Consider the following 24,164-nt stretch of genomic DNA (forward strand, 5'->3'; position numbering starts at 1 on the left):
GTGATTTCTTTGAAAACTTAAAAAATTACAGCGAATTATGTAAATCTACAACCTGATCATGGTGCTCAAATTTCAAGTAATTCAAATTTATCAAATTTGTCTTCAGGAAATTTGTGTTTGTGACAGCAGTACGTAAAATTTTGAAAAAAGTCGATAGCTTTGTACTTTAGAGACATTATGTAGGTAGAAAAAAAAATATATATAAGATTAAAAGTTACGTTATTGTCTGGGTAATAAATATTGAATCTGCATCGAGGCGCCAAGTCGATTTACAGGAGACGCGATACTTCCTGCATACAAAACTCGATACGCGTATTAACACTTTTTACAAGGTCTAAAATAAACGTTTACTTGGCTCGATACCTGATGACGACACAATTGACCACTGATTTTTATAATAAAATTAATAAGAATGGAAATAACCGATCTGTCTGTTGGGTTCTCCCTCGTAACCCAGAGCCCAGGAAATAGACAATGGAAAACAAAAGCAGTTCAATTAAATCTAGCGATACAAGCTATTGGCGCCGACAAGTCGCATTCTATATCTATATCTTGTTAGTAAATATCTCGGAGATGATGGCTTATATATATTTTCTTGGTTTTTTTCGGTTGACAAACAAATTCTTCCCTTTTCGACAAAAGTTCAGTCAATAACTCAAGATCGAGATAACGATTGGTTGGGTTTTTTTAAATGGACCGTGACTAAAAATAAACACTACTTATTTTAGTGTTGGGCATCACTGGACTAGGATAATTATAATAATTTATTTTTTTGACAAGGCTAGAGTATTTTTTACTTTTCTGTAATAAATTCTTCAGCAGGCAATTAGGGAGCAGTTGGATCCTCAAGAAACAATTAGTGGGCCTTGAGTTTATGGATTACCGCATTTTTTTCATTTGCAATACCTGTTTTTTTAACAACTATCGTTAAAGGACTCGTTTTTAGTCCTCCGGTTATTTAAATGTTTTTTTTTTACAAGTCTATTTATAGCTTTTTGTCGAGTTTTATTTTAAAATTTAAAATGCAGTAAAATGTTATAAATATAAATTATTTAAAAGTCGTTTTAACGATCATGATAATAATAATAATATTGAAACGAGTTTCACTTGGAGGGAGTTGTTCTGAACAGTAACATTTTGTCTCTACAGTCTCGAAAATCTTCAAACCTGATCAGACAGACGTGAGTATTCATCCACTTATTTAGATTTTTTTTTTACAAAAAACAAGATTTCAAGTGGCTAATTTGGTTTTTTTTTTTTTTTGTTAAAGAAATATATTTATTATTGAGATGATTAAATTATTGATGATAATGTGGATCGTAATATCACCTTTCGAAGCAATTGAAAATGACAAGTTGTCGCAGTGGTCATTCGAAGAAATCGGCTGCAAGGGGTTTTATGATAAGAAAATGTTCGAGAGTCTAGACAACGTTTGCCAAGAGTGCCATAGTTTATATCAGGAAACAATCGTTTATAATACATGCAGGTAATTATTGATCGATAAACTTTGACATTTTTAATATATTCGAGTCTTTAAAAATTTCTAACAAAATATTCTGATATTTTGACTCTACATAAAATTTTAGTTTTCGTTCGTTTGTAAAATTTTTAAAATTTCAATTTATGGGTCAACTTTTTTAAAATTTATGAAAAGTACTATTTATAGTTCGATTTTTCTCAAATTTTTAAATTCACTATTAAAAATACTTCTGAAATAACTTTTTTTTTTATAAAATTTGTAACTCACTAATTGTTTGTTTTTTCTTTGTTTTTTTACAGAAATGATTGTTTTACAACAGAATATTTTCGAGACTGTCTAGAAACATTGACCTCACACACTAAAACCGAGATAAGCGCTTTCAAAATAATGAGTAAACGATTACAAGGTTATGAATAATACTCTTATTATTTTTTATAAAAAATTTGAATAAATATATGAACATATTTTATTTACAAATTAACATTGTTTTTTTATTTTACTATGAATTGACTTTAATTTTTAAATACAAATTTAAAAATCCCGCCATAATTTTTCATGGCCAATAGAACTAATAAGATTTCCTAGGATAAATATTATTGTTGCTTTCATTGTTTGCTCGTTGCAATTTATACAATCCGAGCCCGAAAATGATTCCCAGTTTCGCAGTAATAACTATTTTAAGGACTCTTGCAAATTTGATGTCCATGTTGAATCTAAAATATAATATATACTTAATTTTAAATCCTAACCTGTAAATTTGGTTACTTTTTTCTATTTTTAACAAATTGAATATTTAATCGTATTATTAATTATTAATAAATATATAAAAATGTGGAGAAATTTTGAAAACTTACAGGAGTTGAACTTTCGCCGTAACTGAATTTAATATTTAAAATTATAACGATTAAGTAGGAATTACATACAAGAATAGGAATTACATTGACCTTAACCTTGACCCAAGTGATTTGAGTCTTATCTTAAATGCAGAATTAGAAAAATAGAGGGGAGAAATTTCGGGTGGGAATTATTTAATGGCTTACATTTATATATATATATATATATATATATATATATATATATATATATATATATAATTACTCAATACTTTAGATATTTTAAGTATTCGAATTATTTTTCATTCGTAGTCTTTAAAGTAAAATCCAGATTGTTTTATGAGAGTAATTGAAAATTCAAAAAATTGCGGTAATTTGAATGAATGCGAATGTAGCAGACATTAGACAAATTTAAAAGTAATAAACACAGTAAATAATTAAAAAATTTAAATTAAAAAAAAAAGCGCATTTAAAAAATTTTAAAATTAATAAATGCATTTTTTAAAAATTTGATTTTTTAAATTATTTTCTCTATTTATTTACAATTTTGAATTTGTCTGATGTTTGCTACATTCACACTCATTAATTTAAAAAATAAATAATTCTTTTTTATTTTTATAAAAGGCAACAAAAGTAATTAACTAAAATCAATTGATTAACTGCTGTCATAATTTAAATTAATAGAAGAGGTAAAATTTAGATAATTCAAATTGAAAGTGACAGCTGTAAAAAAATTTGAAAAATATTTTAATTTACTCAAGCTATTGAATTTGTAATAAAAATAAAATAATAATCATGAATAATTTTCTATAAATTACCGGACAATGATAACAATGACATTTATTTTATCAGTAATCGGAATAAATATATACAGTATACATAAATATATAGTATATTAAAAATGAAACAGTTATTTTTTATATGTAACCTAAAAATCTAAATTACCTCCCAAAAATAATTACAATAATTAAATAATATAAATAAGTACCTTGTAAATTATAAATAAAATATTTTCTTACAGTAATAATAAATATATAAACTATAGTGATTATATGAATAATGTTTTATAGAAAAATAAATAAAGTGTTGAGCTGAGGGTTAGCCGGTAAAATATATTTTTTAAAATTCCATTTTATAGAATAAACAAATTTGTTATTTAAATTTTAAAGTAATTATGGAAAATGTACTGTCAGAATTCAATCCCCAACAATTGTTCAATAAAGTTATTTCAGAGGTAATTATTATTCTGTTAATTAAATTATTAATTTATTTAATTGTTTCATTTTTTTATTATTAACAGAGATTGAAAATAAATAACGAACAAATAAAAACATGGAACGATTACAAGAAACGTCACGAAAAAGTAATCGAAGGATTGAAAATTTTACCCGGAGAATTATCTACGAATTGTATGGTACCCATTGGGAAACTTGCACTGATGCAGGGAAAATTAACTCACACCAATGAGATAATGGTTTGTCTTGGCGATGGCTACTTTGCCAAATACACTTCCGCTCAAGCAATCGCTCTGTGCAATCGTAGAATTAAAAGTAATTATTATTTCATCACTTACCTTCTAATAAAATTAATTTATAATTTGAAATTTTTATGCTTTTGTTGATACAGAAGCCGATGAAATGCTGGAGAATTTGAACAAAGAGCGTAATTTGTATGAAATGCGCAAAATGATTCCCGATTGCTTTGATATATTTAATAATGACGATAAGCGAGAGTTTAATGAGCATTGGGATGATAAGAAACTTGATGAGTGGAGGCGTAAGTTTTTTAAATTATTTTACTCGTAGAAAAATGTACGAATTTTATTATGCAGTCGACGAAACTTGAAACAGGAAGTTGAGTCACCAAAAAATTATGCTATACTATAATTATTATTATAAGCTTCTAAAACATATATTTTCTACTGTATTGATCATTTTGCACAATATTTTTTGTAGTTCAGCATAGTAATTTTACATTTGTCTGATGTCTGCTAAATTCACACTCTTATAATTTTTTGGTGACCCAATTTCCCGTTTCAAGCTTAGCCAACATCATAGTAAAATTCGTAGACAACTCAAGTCCATTTTTCTCTGCGTAGAGCTCAGTGATTTAATTTTAAAATTTTTTTAGGCGAACACAGACAACGTGAGAAAGAGTTCAGACAAAAATTACGCGAGTCAAAGAAAGACAAAGTTGAAATAAAAACAGAGGATGACTTATTCAAGAGACTTGATGCCTTAGAACTTCAGGAAGAGCTAGAAGATGAACTTAATAGGTATTCATTTTACTTCGACTTTTTTTTTAATAACTGGTCTAAGGAATAAACATGAATTTTTTTATTAATTATAAGTAATTAATTAAAAAAAAATGTATTTATTTATTAGATTAGAAGAAGAAGATGACGGTAACACATTAGAAGACGATGAGTATTACGATGAATCAGAAGTTGATTCAGAATCTTATTCTTCAGATTATTCAGAAGAAGCGACAAATGAAATTCACGAAAAAAAATCATCTAAAGTAAATTATCGGTTGCAAGTATTAAATAATGTAAATACGGGTAAATTAAATAATTATGGTACTGAGGACAGGGAACAGGAGAGCCGTAGTAACGACTGTCGGTCAGAAGCTCGGTCGGACGAAAGTCATATGGCGACGAATGCTCACGAAATAAGTAGTACAAGTAAAGATTTAAATTTATTAGCGGAATCAAAAAGTGTAGATGCTAAAAAGCCAGACAAAGTTAAGGTTAAGGAGAAGAAAGTGGCGTTCGCGGAGCCCCAGGTTAAATATTTCAGCAACGAAGAAGAGATGGAGGTCAGCACGGACAAGAGACGCATTTCGGTTATCGAACAAAGACTGTACGAATACTCTAAAGAGGACGATGACTCCGAGGATGAGAGCGATGAAGACGATACCATCAGAATTTATTTCAAACACTCTGATAGCGTGCCCAGTATACCAGTGTCCGAAGGGGACGAAATAGTAACTCCCCGAGATATTTATAAGACGATTCCTGGGCCTAAATCTATCCTGAAAAAGACGCCTGATTTTAATAAGAATAGTTGTGATAAGAATAGTATTAATGATAAACAAACTCTGACAAATGATCTCGTTGGGGAGAGCGACGAAGACCTCGAGCACGGCTCTGTTTATAATAATGTAATTCTTTTATTAATTAACTAATCAGTTGAATTGCTTTGTACGCTAATGTTTCATGTGATTACAGGTTGTTAGAGAGATTAAAGAACATGTGCCAGATGAAGTAGTTAAAGTTGAGGAGGTCGCTGTTAAACCTGTTGATGAGCCAAGGCAGACAAAACCAGTTAGCAAATTCAAATTGGAAAGAGCTGGACTCAGGAAATAATAAATATGATCATATTAATTACGGGTATTGGATCTGTTTCTTTATCGATTTTACTGAAAATAAACGGACTATTTTTTTCTCCTGTTTTCGAACTTTTAAAAAAATTTTTTTTTTTTATTTTGACTGAATGCTATCTCATTTGTGGTAAATAAATTTTTCTATTTCCTTGTTCAATCAGAGTTTTCGGGAAGTTTACGGTTTCCGTGGTGCCACCAAATGACTGCAAATTCTTGTCGAACTCCACGAAATAGGACTTTTTTTCAAATAGCTGTAACTTCTTCAAAAATAGACTAATTCAGACGTTTTTCTTTTTTTTTTTTTTTTTTTTTTTTTCAAAATTTTCCTCTTTAAATCTTTTTTCCTTTACTTTTATGTCTGACAAGACTTCTCTGAATCCTAGACAAATCTACATTCTGGGTTAAAATATAAAAAAAAAAAGAGACAAACTGAATTTTTCGATCGTAAAGCACACTCTCATGATTCGTATTAAGAGTCGAGCAATTAAAGACATTGAAATCTATAAAATTTTTTACTTTTGACAAAAAATCGCATTTTTCTCGAAAACTAAGCGAGATATCAAAAAAATGATTAATCAGGGATTAAATTATAAAGACGGAAAAAAATGTTTATACCTACGAATTAAAATGTGTAATTATGCTGTCTGTTACAAGTATTAATTAACTAAAGAAAATTTTTTTTATTAGTAATGAAATTTTTCTTGGGCATACTAGAGTATTTACTCAGCCCACCTGTTAAATATTGGCTCTTTACTTGAATACTCATTTATTTTGTTAACTGGCGTTGTTTGAAGCCCAGTATTTGAGGAGATTACCAAGTTAGCGTAGTGAATTAACTGGGATTTTCAAAACTCAATAGTTGGAATACAATTGTACTGCAAGAGAAAACGTTAAAAGTTATATATATAATCCAACACTGCCTTGTTATTGATAGAGATTTTCAGTAAAATCGCTTCTGACAGATTCGAAACTCCTCATTATATTAATAAATTGAATTTATTAATTACATTTATGAGATTGTATATTTTATTTTTTTTTTTCGTCTTTTATTATTTAAGATAATTATATTTTTATTACAGCAACTTTTAAATATAAAATAAAATGTTGATAAAAAATATAAAGTTGAGCGTTTTTTTTTATTTTACCTCCCTATGAAATAAATAATTTAAGCGGCTGGTCAAAGAAAAAGGTTGATAGTTAAAACATAAGTACAACTTTAGTGTTTTAACTAAGCGGCATTACTGCAACTTACTTTCCTTTCAACTTCCGTATCACTCATTCTAACTTTTATTTAAGTCTCTTCAAAAAGTTTAAGGGCTCCCAAGAGTTACATCAACTTATTTTTTGGTTCCTACCAAACCAAGGACACTTTTTTTTTTTTTTTAATTTATTAGCGTTAGCTCTGATAAAAAACAAAAAAAATTCGTCTTGAGGTTTTGTGAAAAATAAATCATTCATATTTTTTTAAATATAACTGTTATCAAAAAAAATGTATAATTTATTTTTTTTGCGCTTTAAATCTGCGTTCCCTCCCCAAATTTTTCGCAGTGTAGAAATACATCCGCTAAATTAATTTAAAATCAATGTATTAATATACAGTCAGAGTAATGAGATTTTCGTGTTCGAATATGTCAATTAGGATTATTATAGACATGTCAATGTATATGATTTATTGCTAATACAGACGTTGACATCATATTTAAAATAGAACCGAGTGACAGATTCAAAAGCTTAACTCCATACTAGGATAACAATTTCATAAATAAATTTAATATAAAAGTCTAACATGAAGCTTTGACTCATTAAATTTCAATCTCAATAAGATTCTTAAACAAGAAGCCGTAACATTATATATTAATATTGAAAAATTCCCGAACCGGTTGAGTAGTCCGTCAAAGTAAGCACTAAATTTTGAACAAAAATACGAGCTCTGGACTTTGAAGTTCGCTTTCTGAAAGTGCTCTTTGATATTAAAACCTTTGACAAAGATACATATCAGTGTTCCACATCCGCACGAGTTATCCAGGAATGTTCCCTGTGGCCAAAAGATAAACGCAGCTATAATATTTGACCAGCGAAACTGGAGATGACGGTACCCGCACGAATGTACAACATGTTTGTTGCATATTTTATACAGAAAATAAGTACCTGCAAATTTAATACTGTCCTGGCTCATTTTTTTTAAAAAAAAGTAAGCAAATTGTCGGAAGCTTCTGCTAGACTTTATTTGCCTGCAGCTAAAAGTTATTTTTACTACGGGTTTCGCGTTTCATTAAAATGCCATCAATTTATTATTCAAATGTAACTTGACCTCGGTACAGATCGAAAAATTACCGGCCGCTATTGAATTACACAATTATTGCGTTTAAATTTATTGCTGAAATCAGATTCCATTGAGTTGGGCTCAAGGGGAGTTGAAAAAAAGGCGTAGTTTCAGGAGTCACCACTAAGTGGCGTATAAGCGCACAGACTTTTCCTCCTCAGACTCATGTCATCAACCTTTTAATAGTCGTTCAAATGGACATTTTTTTTTTTGTTTCATTCACACAATCTCGATTAATATATGCATAAATTATATTATAAACGGCAAAATTTCATGGTATAGTTTGTTAACCGTGATTTACTCTGGGTTTGAGCATGCCCACGTAAATACTTACGTATGCGACAGATATCATAATATTTGTGATATTTTTTGTGGATCTTTATCGAGTTGTTTTAAATTGACTGCTATCATGGGGAATGAAAGTGCATATTTTACTGCTATAGTACAGAAATGTATTAAGCTCCATTGTTTTTTATTTATTTATTTAATATTCTATATATTTCGCTGGAACAAATATTTCAATTATCGTATTATTTTAAAGTTTGTTACAGGAAAGTTAACTTTGTACTCAATATCTTCATTAAAACTTATTTAATTCACTTTTATTTTTTTACTTTAATATATTCAAAAGTTTTTAATAAAATTTAAATCATTCTTAAATTAAATTATGCTCTTGGAAAGTAAATTAATTTTTTACTTTTGAAATAACAAGCGAAATTTTTTCGTTCAAGTAAATTTCACATTTCAGTTTGCGATGTTACTGATAGTAAAATCGCGCTGGTTTATCATCAAGTAAAATCTCAACAAGGCTAAAATATATAGACTCGAGCAAGAAAAAGGAAACGCGATGGTGAATCCAAAGCAAACGAAATTAAGTTATTTGTAGAAAACTAAGGACAGTGATAATGAAGTAATGATCGATAGCAAAGAGATTGAGACCAAGACAGCTGATAGCATTCCGACGTTGATATCAAAAGCTCGAATGCTAGTACAGAAAAATCTCAAAGTAAAGAATATGATCTGGATAATAGATAACTTTAAAACGCAAGTCCTTTTATAATTCATAAATAATTATAATTAATTAATAATTAAAACAAACCATAAAGCTTTGGGCTTAGTTGGAAATTTCATAATTATAATTATTTCCTTTATCCGGCTTGTGCATCAAATATGGATGTGTAAATATATTTTATCTCCAAAAGGAAACCATGAAAGTCAAATAAAAAATTTGATAGAAATTTTAGCTACAGGATTAACAATAATACGGAAAATTATTATAACTCTAATGTTAAGAGGATTTTAAAGTCTATATAATGAATGAGGCTTTGAGTGGTACGAATCTGCTCTGGCGAACTTTTAGAATAATCTTTTGATGGCATCAATAATTTATCCAATCATTTTCCCTGATTCAGAAACATGATTTATTCCATGCTAAGTGTATATTTATATACTCGTCGATTCAAATTGTTTTGAATCATTTCAAATAATTTTTCTTAATCAGGAGTAGCAATCAGGACGAAGCGTTATTTTTTTTAAATTTTACGAGTGTCAAAATTTTGATAAGAATAGCAGAGAAGTATTTGATACAAATAAAGACAGAATCCTATACTTGACGACTATTTTCGAACGGAAAAATTCTCAGTTTCTTCATCATATGAACGATTTGTGCTCAATGTCTATCGAGTACAGATGTTTACGGGGAAAATATAACAGTAATAGTGATAATCAGAATAAAAGTGTGTACACACACTCGATTGAATAATGTGTTTGCATTGCACGTAAAAACTGGCAGCTGTTTGTCCTAATAAAATATACCGGATAATGCTATGAAGACCTGCGCTTTATCTACTGTATGTCTTTGCGTGGTATTCGCCACCGAGGGTGGTTATATTCATCCCTTCTCAGTCTGGCGCCGCGTGCGAACCTCGTACGAGCTCGGACTCCGTTGCTCTGTCTCCCGAAATCGCTCGATTTATTCGCCAATCCGTTTCTTTATCGCACCGATTTTTTATGGGTTAATTTTTTAAGTTCCCTATTAGACAATGATCGAAGTAGTCAAGTCGACTTTTAGTAATGGAGTAATGTAATTAGGGTTAAAAAATTAATTTTAAATAAAAGTATCAAATAATGGTCTATTATTGTTGTTATTATTATTATTGTTATGATTGTTATTATTATTATGATCATTGAGTAGTAAAACAAGTGTAGGTAAATAAATTAAAAGTGTAACATTAGTCACGGTGATTTGTGATCCCTCGGAAATACGGAATTTCATTTGACACAAGTGTACAAATAGTTTATTTCTGTATATATAATATATATTGAGCAGATAAGTGGCGAAGGAATGAAATGAATTTACCACATGGTACGTTTATAAATTATTCAAGGTCACAATTGACCTTGAATATTAATAATGAAAAATCATTAAATGTCATTTTATAATAATAATAACAATAATAATAATAATAATAATAATAATAATAATAATAATAATAATAATAATAATAATAATAATAATAATAATAATAATAACAACAAACAATGAGTGTCTGTGGGTTTCGGTACTCGGGTGTTGTAATAATTATCACGACGACGACGTTGCTATCAAGTATCCTCACACTGTCGTTGGTTGAAACCGAAGAGTCTCACCCACCGATTGAGAAGCCTCGAGAGATACTTCGTCATCAGCAGACACACCGGCCACTGTTCATTGATCGCCGTCTGATTCACGACATCAAGATACCCGGGTCCTGGTTCACTGGGGATTTAAACAACCGAGTGTCCGAAACACTGGATCAGCCCGACTTTGGTAATCTACGAGGGAGAGATAAAACAAAATCGTCCCGACCAGAGGAAGAGTTTAGACAGAAACAAAAGCTGTATGTGGAGTCGGTTAGTAGTAAAGTGGTCAAGGTGGAAGCCCCGAGTGATGGAGGACACTTTACGAAACCGGAAACGAATGTCGAGAAACTTCAGATAAGACATGGAAGGTCACGCGGGCACTATGGCAGGTCCAAGAAAATCGAACAAGTACCTGAAATCAAGACAACCTTTTCCCCTCAAGATAAATTCGAGACGTACCTTAATCTCGAGGAGGATTTTATTGATAGTGAGAACTACGAAATAGACCAAAGTGTCGATCCGATCTACTCGAAATTGGTTGGACCAAACGACACCCTCTACGTGGATATTGACCTGGATTTTAAAGACTCGGTTTACGGAAATACTACAACGCGCGATGTAATTTCAAAATCACAAAATAATTTTAAAAAGTTTGTAAACGGGGATAAGGAACGTGAAGTGCGTCGAAGTGATTTGTTTAAAAAAATTGATAAATTATCCGACAGAGAGGCGAAACCTAAATTTGTTGAAATAGCCAGTAGAAATATAACTTTTGAGAGCAGCACGCGAAAGCACGATGTTTACGGTGTCTTGGTTCATCATCCGACGGAAATAAAGACTTTTGACGAGTTTGTCGAGCGAGATGCCGACATCGATTATGTTTACGAAGAGTTTGGTAAAAATTTAAGTGAAGTAGATCCTGAGAGAAAAGTTTTCGATGGAAGTGTCAACGATGTCAAGAGAAAAGTTGATAAGCCTAGTGTGCAAGATGACATTGTCACGCGATTTTTGCGTATAATTGAAAACCAACACTTGTTGGGTGAAAACTGCACTGCGGGAACGGATTTGAACTTGGGTGAAGGTGTCGTAGATCAGTACGCGCAAGAGAGATTCAGATTGGAAGCCAATTTCGCAGTTAATCGAGCGAATATGCTGACGCGGTTGTGGAAATATGCCCCAGAAGTTATGCTGTCTTCAGAGTATTTGTTGCATGCAAGCGTCCTGTCAATGGTGGAATTCGACGAGGACATTTTTGCGGCTGGCAATTGCTACGACAAGATGCAGTACAAGGATCATTGGCTCTATTGTCCTTTCGCGCATCGATTGCCCGATCACGACGGCGTTCTTGTTAAGGATTTGGCTATTGAGTACAAGTATTTGAGCAATAGCAGTGAGTGGTTTTTCATCGCAAGGAAGAATGCCGAGAGAGTTATTGCCAGCAACAACCAATTTAGCCATGGTGAGTTTATTTATTTTATTTTTTTTAATGAAAGCCAGTACGATAATTGACGGAGGATTTTTAAAATGCGGATCTTTTCAATGTCTGCTTTTATTTGGTCCGTCGATCCATTTTCAAAATTGTTGATAAGCTTTCATAGCATTCATATTAAAAAAAGAGAATCTATAATTGAGTGGGTTTTATTGCGAGCATCGTGATACCAACTTTAAAATTTTTTTTCTGTTCAGGGATCAATTGAAATTGTTATGGTAAATCGATAAATTTATACACAGCTCCGTCTACCATTTTTTATGATCAATAAAATTCAGCCATTCTGAGGTGATAATATAAATGCATTTTTAAAGCAAAATTTAAGAGTTGGAAGAAAAAAATAGAATTTTTTCTGGAAAAAAGTTCACGTCAACTAATTGTAACTTTGATGGGTTGACAGTTAAAATGGATGTTCGAAGTTCCGGGAAGATAAAATAGCTTTAAAAGATTCTTTCACTGTAAACTTTTCTTACAGAACAAACGAGATGATCTTTTAAATTTATTGCGTTTCTAAAAATTTTTAAGCTTTTCAACGACTTTATCGTCTATTATTAGAGGCTTTATTGCTATTAATTGAAAATTTATTAACACGCCATTCAGTCGCATCATTTTCTTATGCTACTTTCTAAAGGTTATTTAGCATTTATAAAAACTTTCCTCGTTACATCCCTTAATCGGGATTTCAGAGCCCGCCGATTTTAAATATTTGCTTATAAATTGTATAACAAACTTTTAGATTTATCGATTTCTTGCCTCTGACCTTTTGTAAAACTTGTCAAATTTGCTAAGAAATTGTCTTTTGAATTTTTTATGAGGTTTAAATTTCACCAGCGAACGTACTCATTTCCATGTTTTTATTAAAACATTTCATCAGACTGAAATATCTTCAACCTTTGAAATTATAAATAATGGCTCTATAGTTTACGATTTTAACATCAACCAAATTTCTAATAGGAAACAAAAAAGTGCTACAAAGAAACACAGTCATGTATACATGCCAAAGGGAACATTGGAAAAAGATAATTAAGCCTTTAGTGACCTGTGCTTTTTCACGTGGTTAATCAATTTTATCAAGGCCGTAGGCACAATCAGATATGCAGTATATGTAATTCCGAGAATAGTTGTACACTGGAATGATAATGGTAATTCGGAATATACGTATATATACGGTAAGTCCGCGAATAATAGATAACATAATCCAAAGTAGTCTACTGTGTAAAGTTATTGAATTTAATGAAACGAAACGACAAATGATAAACTCCATATATTCCATAATAATAATAATTATTATTTCTTTTGTCAGAGTTATAGGTAATAACTTTATTGAGTCGGATATTGAATTCGTACGTACGTAAATTTTCATTGTGTACCAAACTATGAAAGACATTTGATTTATTATTAAATTTATGCATTGACAAATGGATACAAAAATATTTCAGCGTATGGATATTAATATTTGCGTCATATGATGGTCTGAATATCAAATTTTCTAACAATAGATCGATCAAAATCAGAACACTAATTTTAGTAATAACATTGAGGTTCAAATGAGAAATTAATATCATCGATAATAATATGCATTGTTAATTATAATATAACGTAGGTTCGAGTTCAATAGAATAATAGAAATCATGTAGGATGATAACGTGAGAAAAAAATAAATATAGGGGTAAAATAAGGCACCATTTTTCAACGGAAACATTTTTTTTCGAAATGTTCATCTACAATTTCATTGTTTTCAACTTTCGCCTACTAATAAGATGTTATATGTTTGAAGTATGAATAACATAAGTGAATTATGGGGAAAATATAAGGAGTAATTGTGAAAACATTTGAAATATTTGTTTGCGCAATTCCGCAGTGCAATTTAGCAGTAGTTTCCACTAACGCTAATAGTAATCTCCTTCTCTATTGCTATCTGGTTTTGGATGTTGATTACTTAAGTTTCGCATCTAGTGTAAAGTTCTTATTCTCATTTCATGCAATCTTACGCTTAATACATTTTCTCATTTGCATAATATCATTCTTATTAGGCTACCGGTGTTATTTATATTGTAATTATGATTATTATTATCATCAGATGAATCGTAACCTAATGTTTTATGCAATTGCTAAGAGAGTAAAGTAAAATGCAGGGAAAGCTGCGTTAATATAAAATTTTAAAAAATTTCATTTTATTTAAATTGTCAATGAGTTAACTTGAGGTAAATTTATATAAATTGACCTTAATTTTTGAGAAATACCAGAAAAATATATTTATTATTTTTTCAATTTACTCCAAGTGGCATTCCGTCTTAGATTATAAATTTTTTTAAAACCCCAGGAATTATGAATTATTTTTTCCTTAATCCAGGTCAAGATATATAATATTTCAAGTGATTCAACAAGCCCATACATTCCAATTTGTTTATTTTTCTTCCAGCCTCTTTTCCGAGATCTTTTGATTCTCAATATGCTCAGCAAATATTCAATGGTTTTATTATTTTACCAATAAAAATATTTTATTTATTAAAAATAGACTATTGAAACTAAAAAAAAAAATACTTCTTTAATTTCAAGCTGATAAAAAAAATATTTCTCTTAGCTTTTTTCCAATACCTCAATTTTGCCACAAAGAAAATTTTTTTCTTCGTGTCCGTAGGAACTAAGATTTATTATCTTTTAATTTCGGTCGTACTTTTTGTCCATCTACACTTTCAATATGTCCGATGTAACCCTGACTGCTCTACTTTTTCAGAGCAAACCCAAAAAGATTATTTATAAATGAAATTAAATGAAAATAAACAATAAAACTGTTTAAGTATGAATTTAAAAATGTCCATACTGGAGAAAAGGGTCAAGCAAAAAAAGAAATTCTGAGGAAAAAATTAACAAAAAAAAAAAAAAAAGATAAAAATATCCTGAATCCGCTGAATTTTTTACTTCCCTTCAAATCTAAAGAAGATAAGATGTTTTAAATTTTTTTTTCTCTCTTTCCGGCAAAAATACGCTAGTCGCAAAAAATTTATAACTATCGCCAAGTATGATAACGTGTTTTCTCAAATAAAAAATATTAATTTTAATAAAATTTGAAAATTAGTTTTCCAAAAATTTATTTTTTTAATTTCCGGGCACAGAAACTCGCTCATAAATAAATTTATTAATATTAAATAATTATTTTAATTAAAATTTATGGTTACATCCTTTTGTCCCTTACTAAAAAAAAAAAAAAAAATAAAAACAAAATTGTCGTGTAAATGAATTAAAATAAAATGCTTAAGCTTGTTAGCTAATTAGTAAAACGAGAAGTTGAAATTACGTAGAATACATTGTTAAATAAAACATAACAACGTTACTTCGAGAAGTAAAAATAAATTAATTAATCCAACATCCACATACGCGAATAATTTAATAAAAAGTATTAAAAGCTGCTTTAATTGTATAGTTGCTAACATACATTATCGCTGTTATAACACGTAGTTAGATATAAACTTTTATGAACATGTAATTAAAAAGGCACTTGACTCTGTTCGAATTTAATTCTCAAAAAATTATACGCTCTAGGATTAAGAGTTTTCGTTTAATAGCCAAGCAACAGAAATAAAATAACTCGACGATATTTAAATTTAATAGACTGTTGTTTATTTAAGTTAATTATTGGGATAATTAGAAGACCATTGATCATGATGACGATGATGATGATCAAAAGCAGCTCAATCGTATGATTGAGCAAATAAATAAACATACATGAAATATTCTTTATGGTAAAGGTGTATTTAATAGAGCGACACATCTCAACTAATATTAGCAACCAGAAAATATCAGCGGAAGTCTATATATACGCGGCGTCATCGATTTGTGGTGAAGCGCTTAATGCTTGTATATTTCGTCTCTCGTGACAGCAGCCAGAATGCAGAGGTATTTTTGAAATCCGTTATTAATTAACAACAGGTTCGCTGAAACGTATTTAATACTCAGTATGACTTCAGGATATGAATATAATTATAACTGTTTTAAAAGATTTATCTCGAGCTGCAACGGGTACGTCATATATGCTTAATAATTGATTATCCAAATTTAATTTTACAGACGATAAAATTTATGACGCAAAAGTTATTTCTGACGATTACAATTGACGTTCAGACAATTCATGGGTTTTTAAATATAACTATCAATTCAATATATATTTCTGTATTACCGCAGTAAAATATGCACTTTTATTCCCCACGAAGTGGACGTAGATATCCTAGGTCCATTGTAATTTTAATCACGGTTAACAAATTATACCATGAAATTTTGCCCTTTATAATACAATTTGTGCACATGGTAACCGAGATTGTTTGAATGAAAAAAAAAAAAAAATTGTTCATTTGAACGGCTGTTAAAAAGGTTGATGACGTATGTCTAAGGAGGAAAAGTCTGCGCGCTCATACGCCACTTAGCGGTGTCTCCGGAAACTACGCCCTTCTATCACTTCCCCTTGAGCCCAATTCTACAAAATCTCCTCCATTTTTAACCCACTAGGTTTAATATCTAAATAAAAAATATATTTTTAGTCATTTTTATTTGTGCAATTATTTATTGATTTTTTTAGTAGCTAATAATAATTAAATTTCAAAGTAATTTCGATACTAGGTCAGGGTTTTCTTCTGATTGAGTAAAAACAATTAATTAAATATTAATAATAATAGTTGTAGCAGTAACAGCAAAAATAAAAATTGGATTTTTAGTTGCTAACCAATAACAAGTAGGAAGTCGTGTTAAAAATAATTTATCAGTAATCGATACGTCTTGAAAATAAAATTTAAGTTTATTGTTCTCGATGGCGGAAAAAAATGAAAACAAAAACTACAACGCAATGAAATAGGTGAAAAACAGTCGATGGGGTTAAATATCACTGACGTCAGTTGAAATTTATTCTCATGAGTACTGTGTCGAAGTTGCGAGAGGTCGAAAGGTGAAGAGTTTATAGGTTATAACTGGAGTAACATGTGAAATGTAAAATATACAATAATTTTATTTCGACATTAATATCGATAAAATAGTGATACCTTGAATGCTAGCAGTCTCTGCGGGCTTTCGGCGAAAAACAATCAACGCCCGGATGAATATGAGCCAAGAGATTATCGGAAAATAACTCGCTTACGAGGGAAAATACGAATCAGTTTGTTGTGCAACTCGCGAACTCAATATTACATTTAATCCCGAGGTTTTTTATGCCATACTTGTTCCATTAGTACATCACCTGATAGAGGAATTACCCGCCAATTAATACGTGGACATCCGAATTACTTTTCAACCCTAATCAGGTCTCATCGCTGACTTTAAATAGTTTAATTAATACTCTAACTCTCATAATCCGAAAAGATTGTTATGCTTACTTGGCGTAAACGATACATGTACGTGTATGAGGGCTGGGGAGCTAGTCAGCGAACCAGCCAGAGCAACATAAAGCCACTTGGTGCATTCGAGGGAATTTATTGTTCGTAATATTACCCCACAGAGTGAATGAGCGACTGTAAATACGCGAAGCATGAAGGTAACTGGGATACAATTGCAAATATGTAGCGTTGTGCAATCCGTTAATATCAACGACAGCCAACCGCTGGCTGACTGGAATTAAAGGTTTTATGGTATGACTGTGGTTTTTTTTTTTTAGGTTTTATAGAAATCTAACTTCTTATCACGAGTAAAACGAACTTTCAAAGGGATTTTTTACAATTAGATTTAAAAATTTATATTTTATTTTCTATAAAAAAAAGATTAACAAAATCTTAGTAAAATATATAACAAAGTGAGGGGGAGAAACGAACAAAGTAATTTCCCAGCGGCATAAAGTATTTATTACGGTGAATTTGAGATCGATCAGGCATGTACTTTTTTTTTTTTTTTTTTTTTTTTTTGTCTCCACCTGGTCCCGGAAAATGGAAAGATTGTAAAGCTCAGAGAGGTATGTCGATAATTCGCCAATCGATGACCACGTCATTAAGTTACATGGATAGTTGTTTTTTTTTTTTTTTTTTTTTTTTTTTCATTTGACAAGTGATTACTGTTCGTTTGTAATATTTTTTTTGTCTTGCTGTGTTTAATGACTATGTTGTGGGAATACGTGCTACGAGGACAGATTTTTCGACCGAAAATATCTACTCGCGTTGAATAAGAATATTTTATTTGGTAATACACATAAAATCTGGGGTTTTATTTCTTGTGGTAAATATGAGCGAAATTAATTAAGATTATCGAGATAAATATTTATGTTTAATTTGTAAAAATGTCGAGAAATGTAAAAATAATTATCACAACGCATTAGCAAAATGAATAATATGGTATTAAAATATGATAAATTAGATTGTCGAGATTATAAATAAGACAGTAATTTATCTTGAGTGAGTTGTATCATGTAATTTAGTCGAGTGAATAAAATTTTTTTAATTAAAATGGGCGAGTATAAAAATTATAAAATTGAATTTTTTTTATTTATTTACCGAGGACAAATAAATATGTAAATAAATGACAAAAACACATATCTGTGACATAAAAATTGTTAAAAATAAATAAACAAATAAACGCTCGTCATGTCGAATTTCAAAAAAAAATTTTTCCGTATTTATTTTAATCATTTTTATTTGTTTGTGATATGTTTTTTTATACTTCATTTTATATTTGCTCGTTTTTTATGTAAATATTCAAAGTTTTTTTAGTTTTTGTAGTATTTGGTGTAGAATTTTCCTATGAAACGAATTTAAAGTTGAATATTCATCGACTTTGTTTATATTTGTTAAGAATAAATGAATAATAAAATAAATATTTTGTAACGCTCAAAACGAAACAACATAAAAGCTGGTACTTGATAAAAGTGGTTAAGGCATTCGGACATATGCACATCGGATGTGGTCGGGCTCCACCGAACCATTACTACCTATTCTAATCTGACGATCGTTGAATTCGATTTTAGTCATACCGCCGGCGCTTTTGTCGGTCTTTGTGTGTCAAATTTGCACGATGGTCAACCGATATATATGTAGTTGACAAATAAAACCATTAATTAAAATTGACGTGTATCGATAATTTTTAACTATTAATTGAATTTAGTTTACAGCCACCAGTCAATACGATTTACTCTTTTATTCTGCTCAAACAATCACGACCAATCGGTCCATCGAACTCAAAGCTTTCTATCAATGTAACGAATGTAAAAATAATTGCAACATTTTAATTTTCCACTTCTATTCATTCATTTCAACAAAATAAATTTTTTAAAAGCTAAATTTAAAAAATAGTAAAAAGAGATCTTGATTCAACTCACGTCCAGTGCAATGTCTTTAAGAAATGGCAGGTACTTTAAATATGAAGTAACTTTCGGTATATTAGGTAAAGCACTGTTTTTATGTACTAAATTTACATCCATAATTTAAAATTGACATATTTGGAAAAATTTTATTAACAACAAATGTATATTTGATAACTTAAAATTCAAATAGTGCATGAGCAAATGAAATTCATGATGCTTATTGAAACAATATGCAAAAATATAATATTAATTTATCGGGAAATACTGTCAGTACCGGTTGGAAAATTCAATGGAAATTGCTGCTCTCGTAATTTCCAAGTAATCTCCAGCGTTCTCGTTCGATATTAACTTTCAAACCCACACATACAATCTATAATATATTTATATATCTTCTATCATTTTTTAAAGGCGCAGGAGTTTTGCTAATTTTTATTAATATTTATTAAATAATTATTTTTTTTTACTTTTTTTAAATGCCTAATTTATTGGCACTTGAGTGTCATTACGCGAAAGTTTATCAGTATAATATTTTTATTAAAATTATCGTAAAAAAAATTTAAACAAAATATGAATTGTGAATTTTTCGCGGAATTTTTAATTTTAATCGATTGGAAAAATTTTTAAAAAATCTATTGAAAATTATCAGAGGTTGAAATGGCACCGGTGTAAATTAGGATACGAAAACTCAAATTTTTGAGGTTTTGCCTGGAGCAAATGGGGATGAAAATAAAAAAAAAATTAAACCATTAATTTGTATTTATAATTATACTAATAATAAATTTTAATTGAAATAAATCAGAACCGTTATGCCAATTAGATATAATTTGTATGTGAATAGAGCTGAGGACAACATGAACAATGGGAGTTAATTAAAGTTGTAAATCAATTTAAAATTTCCGCCAAAACAAATAAATTTCATTTAAATTTAAATTTACGTGATTTTTTAAATAAAATATTTTTATATCTTAGTAATTCGTGTGTTAGAATGTTTTTTATTTCCGGTAGCGGTTTTTTTATAACTTGTTTTCAAATGGGTTGTGCATACAAAGTAGGATTGAAAGCGATATGATATTCGTGTCAATAAATGCAAACACTCTGCGCTCCGATTTTCAGTTGATATTTTATTTTATTTATTTAAATATATTTGTCTATAGTAAAATAGATTTACTCGTAATTCGACTATTTCAAAGGCATCTTCTATTGATTTTTTATTTATAAAAAGTATCTACAATGTTATTTTATTCGTAAGAAAATGTTAAGCTCTATTTAAACATCAAACGTTTTCAAATTTAATTTTTTTGATCAAATAAATATGAAAGTGACTTCTTATCAGTTGGTTTTTTTTTTTCTCTTATATCATTGCAAATGTCAGTTATTTTTATTGTCCATTATGGAACTCACATTTTATTCAAACCCGGAAATAAACTGATTAATAACCGAGTAGCAAACTAGAGACCCGGGAAATTTCAAATGTCGATGTAAAAAATTCATAAATTATTTTTTAGTGAAAAAAAAAGTCAACAACTCTATTAATTAGTTCATCAAAATGAGGATTTTAAAATGTAATTATAAATGTCAAGCATGTGTATGCTAATGACAACCAAATGTCTTTTTCAACATAAAAAAAGTAAAGTTTAGTTAGCAAGCTACCGAGTGATTTCCGGTGATATTTGTTATCTCTGGAGCTCTTATACTCACATATCCACGAATACTCTCATTTGAACATACAGTCACACATATATATATATAAATATATGGAGAGTAGGTACAAGTAGAGTAGCAAATGTCCCAATACCATTTCTCTCGAGTTTCAAATACAGTAGAAAGTAGAGGGTAGTGAAAATTTTCTCCAATAGTCTCAGTACTTTCCACGTGAACAATAAACGATCTCATCGGGCAAGCCAATTTATATTTTACTTCGTTTCATTTCGCTCGAAATACCAAAATAAAATAAGAAGATAAAATAAAATACTGTTTATTCTTGCTTGTACTTATTGTCCAATTTATGTAACTTTTTTTTTTGCTCGAAACCAAAAATAAAGTTTGATCCTCTGGGATAATTAAAAAAATATGCTGGCTGTAAAAAATTTTAAGTGACCATTTTATATAAAAAAATTTGAAAATTTAACTTTCTGCTGGATTAAGCTTTAGAAATATTTTTTTTCTATAAACGTTTTACTCGGGGTAAAAATCAACTGGAGTAGCAGTTTAAAATTTTAAAAAATAAAACCTCGAGTTGTCAAAGTTAAAGTTTGAAGTAAGTGCAAGAAAAAGAGTTGAGTTAAGTGCGTGTTGGTGTTGGTCTCGGTATTTAAAATCCCGGATCTATTCAGAGTGATAGCAGGAAAATTCAGAGAGGGAATGGGAATTAAAATAGCGAAGAAAATGATGGTAAATTTTTAAAAGAGATGGCTAACTTAAGAAATGGAGTGTAGAGTTGGCAAACGCAGCCAACACTAAGCATACCCCAAGGATTTCCCGCCCTAGCATGAAAAGATTGGCGGGTTTTCCGTATTTATCTTCTTCGTATTCTACTTTGTCTCAGTTTTATATTTTTTTCTGCCTTTACTTTCCGGTTTTTTATTTATTTACGTTCCTTTATTTTTATAATTCATTTACTTTTGAAAACGCGGGGGTTTTGTTCACTCAAGAAAAATACTCAGAGCCGTTAGATCTTGGGTACTATAGAAAAGAATCTTGTGTAGCATAAAAATACTTTAAAGTCATGTACAATGGGAAAGTATACATTTGATTCAAAAGATTTGTTACTGAAAATTATCTTAGTTTATTTTTTTGTGAAGGGTTCAAATGTTTTATTGACAACTATCAGATCAAAACGTCAAAGAACAGAGGCATGAGTAGAAAATTTTAAATTAATTAAATAAATTACTCTGATAAATTAAAATGCGAGATTTTGACATTTCGCGAGGAATTAAATTCATGTTTAATTAAATTAGCGGCACATTTTTGTTATCAACAAAAGTAACTTTTAATACTGAGGGTTGTAAAAAAATTAATTTGTAGCCAAATGAACTTTAAATTAGAGTAGTCGCGTACTTTTATTTTTCATTTGATATTCGATAATTAAAATCAAACAATGGATTTTTTTTTTAATTTCAATTTTTAATCTCGTTCAGGAAAAATTTTTTAGTAACGGTTATTTTCGTGCTTCAATAGAAAATTTATAAAATTACTCGAATAATTTTTATTATTGTTACATTGGTATTTCAATATAATAAACGTTTTCAAACCAGGAAATTTCGAACGTTCAAGGGAAATTTTTTTTTTCAATTTAGAATTTATTTGAAATTGGATTTTTTTTACTAAAAGTTGTCATCTATAGAATTTTACAATATCCTTTAGAATGCATTTTTATACTCTAAATTATTATGAAATGACAAATTTTTCTCGTAAAATATGAAGTTAAATTCTTGCACACAAATAAAAAATATTAAAGATTCGAAAAAATATAATTCTGGAAACCGAATATTAAAATTTATCTGCAAGAGTTGTTTGTCAACAAAAAAAGTTCTCCCAACAAAGTAAACAAAAATTCAAAAAGTTGTATTAACCGACGCGTTATTAATGGTCATCTAGATGCAGACATGTTGACATTTAAACAAAAAATATGAAAAAGTAGCCTGTATATTAGATTTCCCGGATATGGAAAAAAGGTATCGACAGAAAAGTCATTGAGAAGAGAGTATAAGTAATAAAGTTTCTTATTTTTGCTATACTCGATTCCAATCTTACGGAACATCGGCTTACCATTGTAGTTCGGAGCTAGAGAATTTTTATGCACAAATGCAATACTACGCTCACGAGTGGACTTATAAAAAGATTCAACAGGACTTTTCGTACTGCACATTTGGGTCAACGAGTGTATGTATACAGATAAGCCGGATTTATATACGCCGAAATTTATATTTGGCTCCCGTAGCTTGATACTTTTTTATCCGATTTCGTGCATCAAGTGTCACAACAACTTGTCGTAAAAAAATAATAAATTTAAGTGGAAATCTTAGTCATCATATATAGTATAGTATAAAAACAATAACAATAATAACCACCACGTGTCATTAATCAGTAGTCTAGCAAATAATTTTGCCGACTCCTTTGTCTTTTCCAAATCGAGTGCTATCGATTGGCTGTTCCGTATTTATCTCTGTTTAAATGCCGGGGATTGTCAGTCTAATCGCGGCGGCCTCAATCCTACGGGCTTAAATAAATAATTTTCAACACATGGTACATTTCCGAGTGTAAGCGTGTGCACACAATCACGATACGGAGACTCTATTGTGTATGGATGTGGGTGTGGGTGTAGAGCAGGGGCTGGGAATGGACTGTGTATGTCGTTACGCTTATTAGCTGTGCGCGACATTTCGCCACCTATTTTATCTATGTCCGTATACATCGACATGGACACAAAGTACACAAACGCACAGCTAATTTAACGCCTCACGTCAATTGAACTCTATGTATCACGTTCAATTATACAATTATACTAAAGTCCAATCCCTAATTATTATCACTCGTTGTCACTCCATGTTGATACATGAGCGTGTTCTTACTTTTAATTCACTTTATGATATTCATTACTTATTTGGCCCTTACTGATAAACAAATTTTTATATAATTCTCATAAATTACAATTTTAAAAAAAAATATCTAGATAGAGAAAAACGAAGTGAAAATCTTAGATTAGCCTTACCGGTATCTGCTCTTAAGTAAAAATTGTGTCTAAGAGTTTTTTGAGCTTCAAG

The 24,164-nt window shown here is 29.9% G+C and overlaps 2 protein-coding genes across 2 annotated transcripts in view; both read left to right on the forward strand.

Annotated features, from left to right (window-relative positions):
* The first annotated feature begins 3,268 nt into the window (after window positions 1-3,268).
* LOC103570090 (unconventional prefoldin RPB5 interactor-like protein) lies at window positions 3,269-6,772 on the forward strand. The gene is made up of 7 exons (XM_008547699.3): window positions 3,269-3,304; window positions 3,384-3,547; window positions 3,614-3,863; window positions 3,940-4,089; window positions 4,444-4,588; window positions 4,698-5,475; window positions 5,543-6,772. Exons 2-7 carry the CDS (start codon window positions 3,488-3,490, stop codon window positions 5,678-5,680), a joined length of 1,521 nt encoding a protein of 506 aa, XP_008545921.1. The 5' UTR covers window positions 3,269-3,304; window positions 3,384-3,487; the 3' UTR covers window positions 5,681-6,772.
* Window positions 6,773-10,561: 3,789 nt separating this feature from the next.
* Window positions 10,562-24,164, forward strand: part of LOC103570346 (probable G-protein coupled receptor 158) — a 56,025-nt gene continuing 42,422 nt past the window's right edge. Inside the window, exon 1 of the mRNA XM_008548059.2 lies at window positions 10,562-12,101. Within this exon, the coding sequence (XP_008546281.1) occupies window positions 10,562-12,101 (1,540 nt within the window). The remainder of the gene's footprint in view (window positions 12,102-24,164) is intronic.

The sequence above is a fragment of the Microplitis demolitor genome, chromosome 1 (genome assembly GCF_026212275.2).
Source record: "Microplitis demolitor isolate Queensland-Clemson2020A chromosome 1, iyMicDemo2.1a, whole genome shotgun sequence".
NCBI classification, from domain to species: Eukaryota; Metazoa; Arthropoda; class Insecta; order Hymenoptera; family Braconidae; genus Microplitis; species Microplitis demolitor.

Excerpts from the sequence above, each read along its gene's own strand:
- LOC103570090 (XM_008547699.3), top strand. The coding sequence starts at position 3,488 with ATGGAAAATGTACTGTCAGAATTCAATCCCCAACAATTGTTCAATAAA. Across the intron at positions 4,589-4,697 it reads CTAGAAGATGAACTTAATAG|ATTAGAAGAAGAAGATGACG; the intron begins GTATTCATTTTA and ends TTTATTTATTAG. Across the intron at positions 5,476-5,542 it reads ACGGCTCTGTTTATAATAAT|GTTGTTAGAGAGATTAAAGA; the intron begins GTAATTCTTTTA and ends ATGTGATTACAG.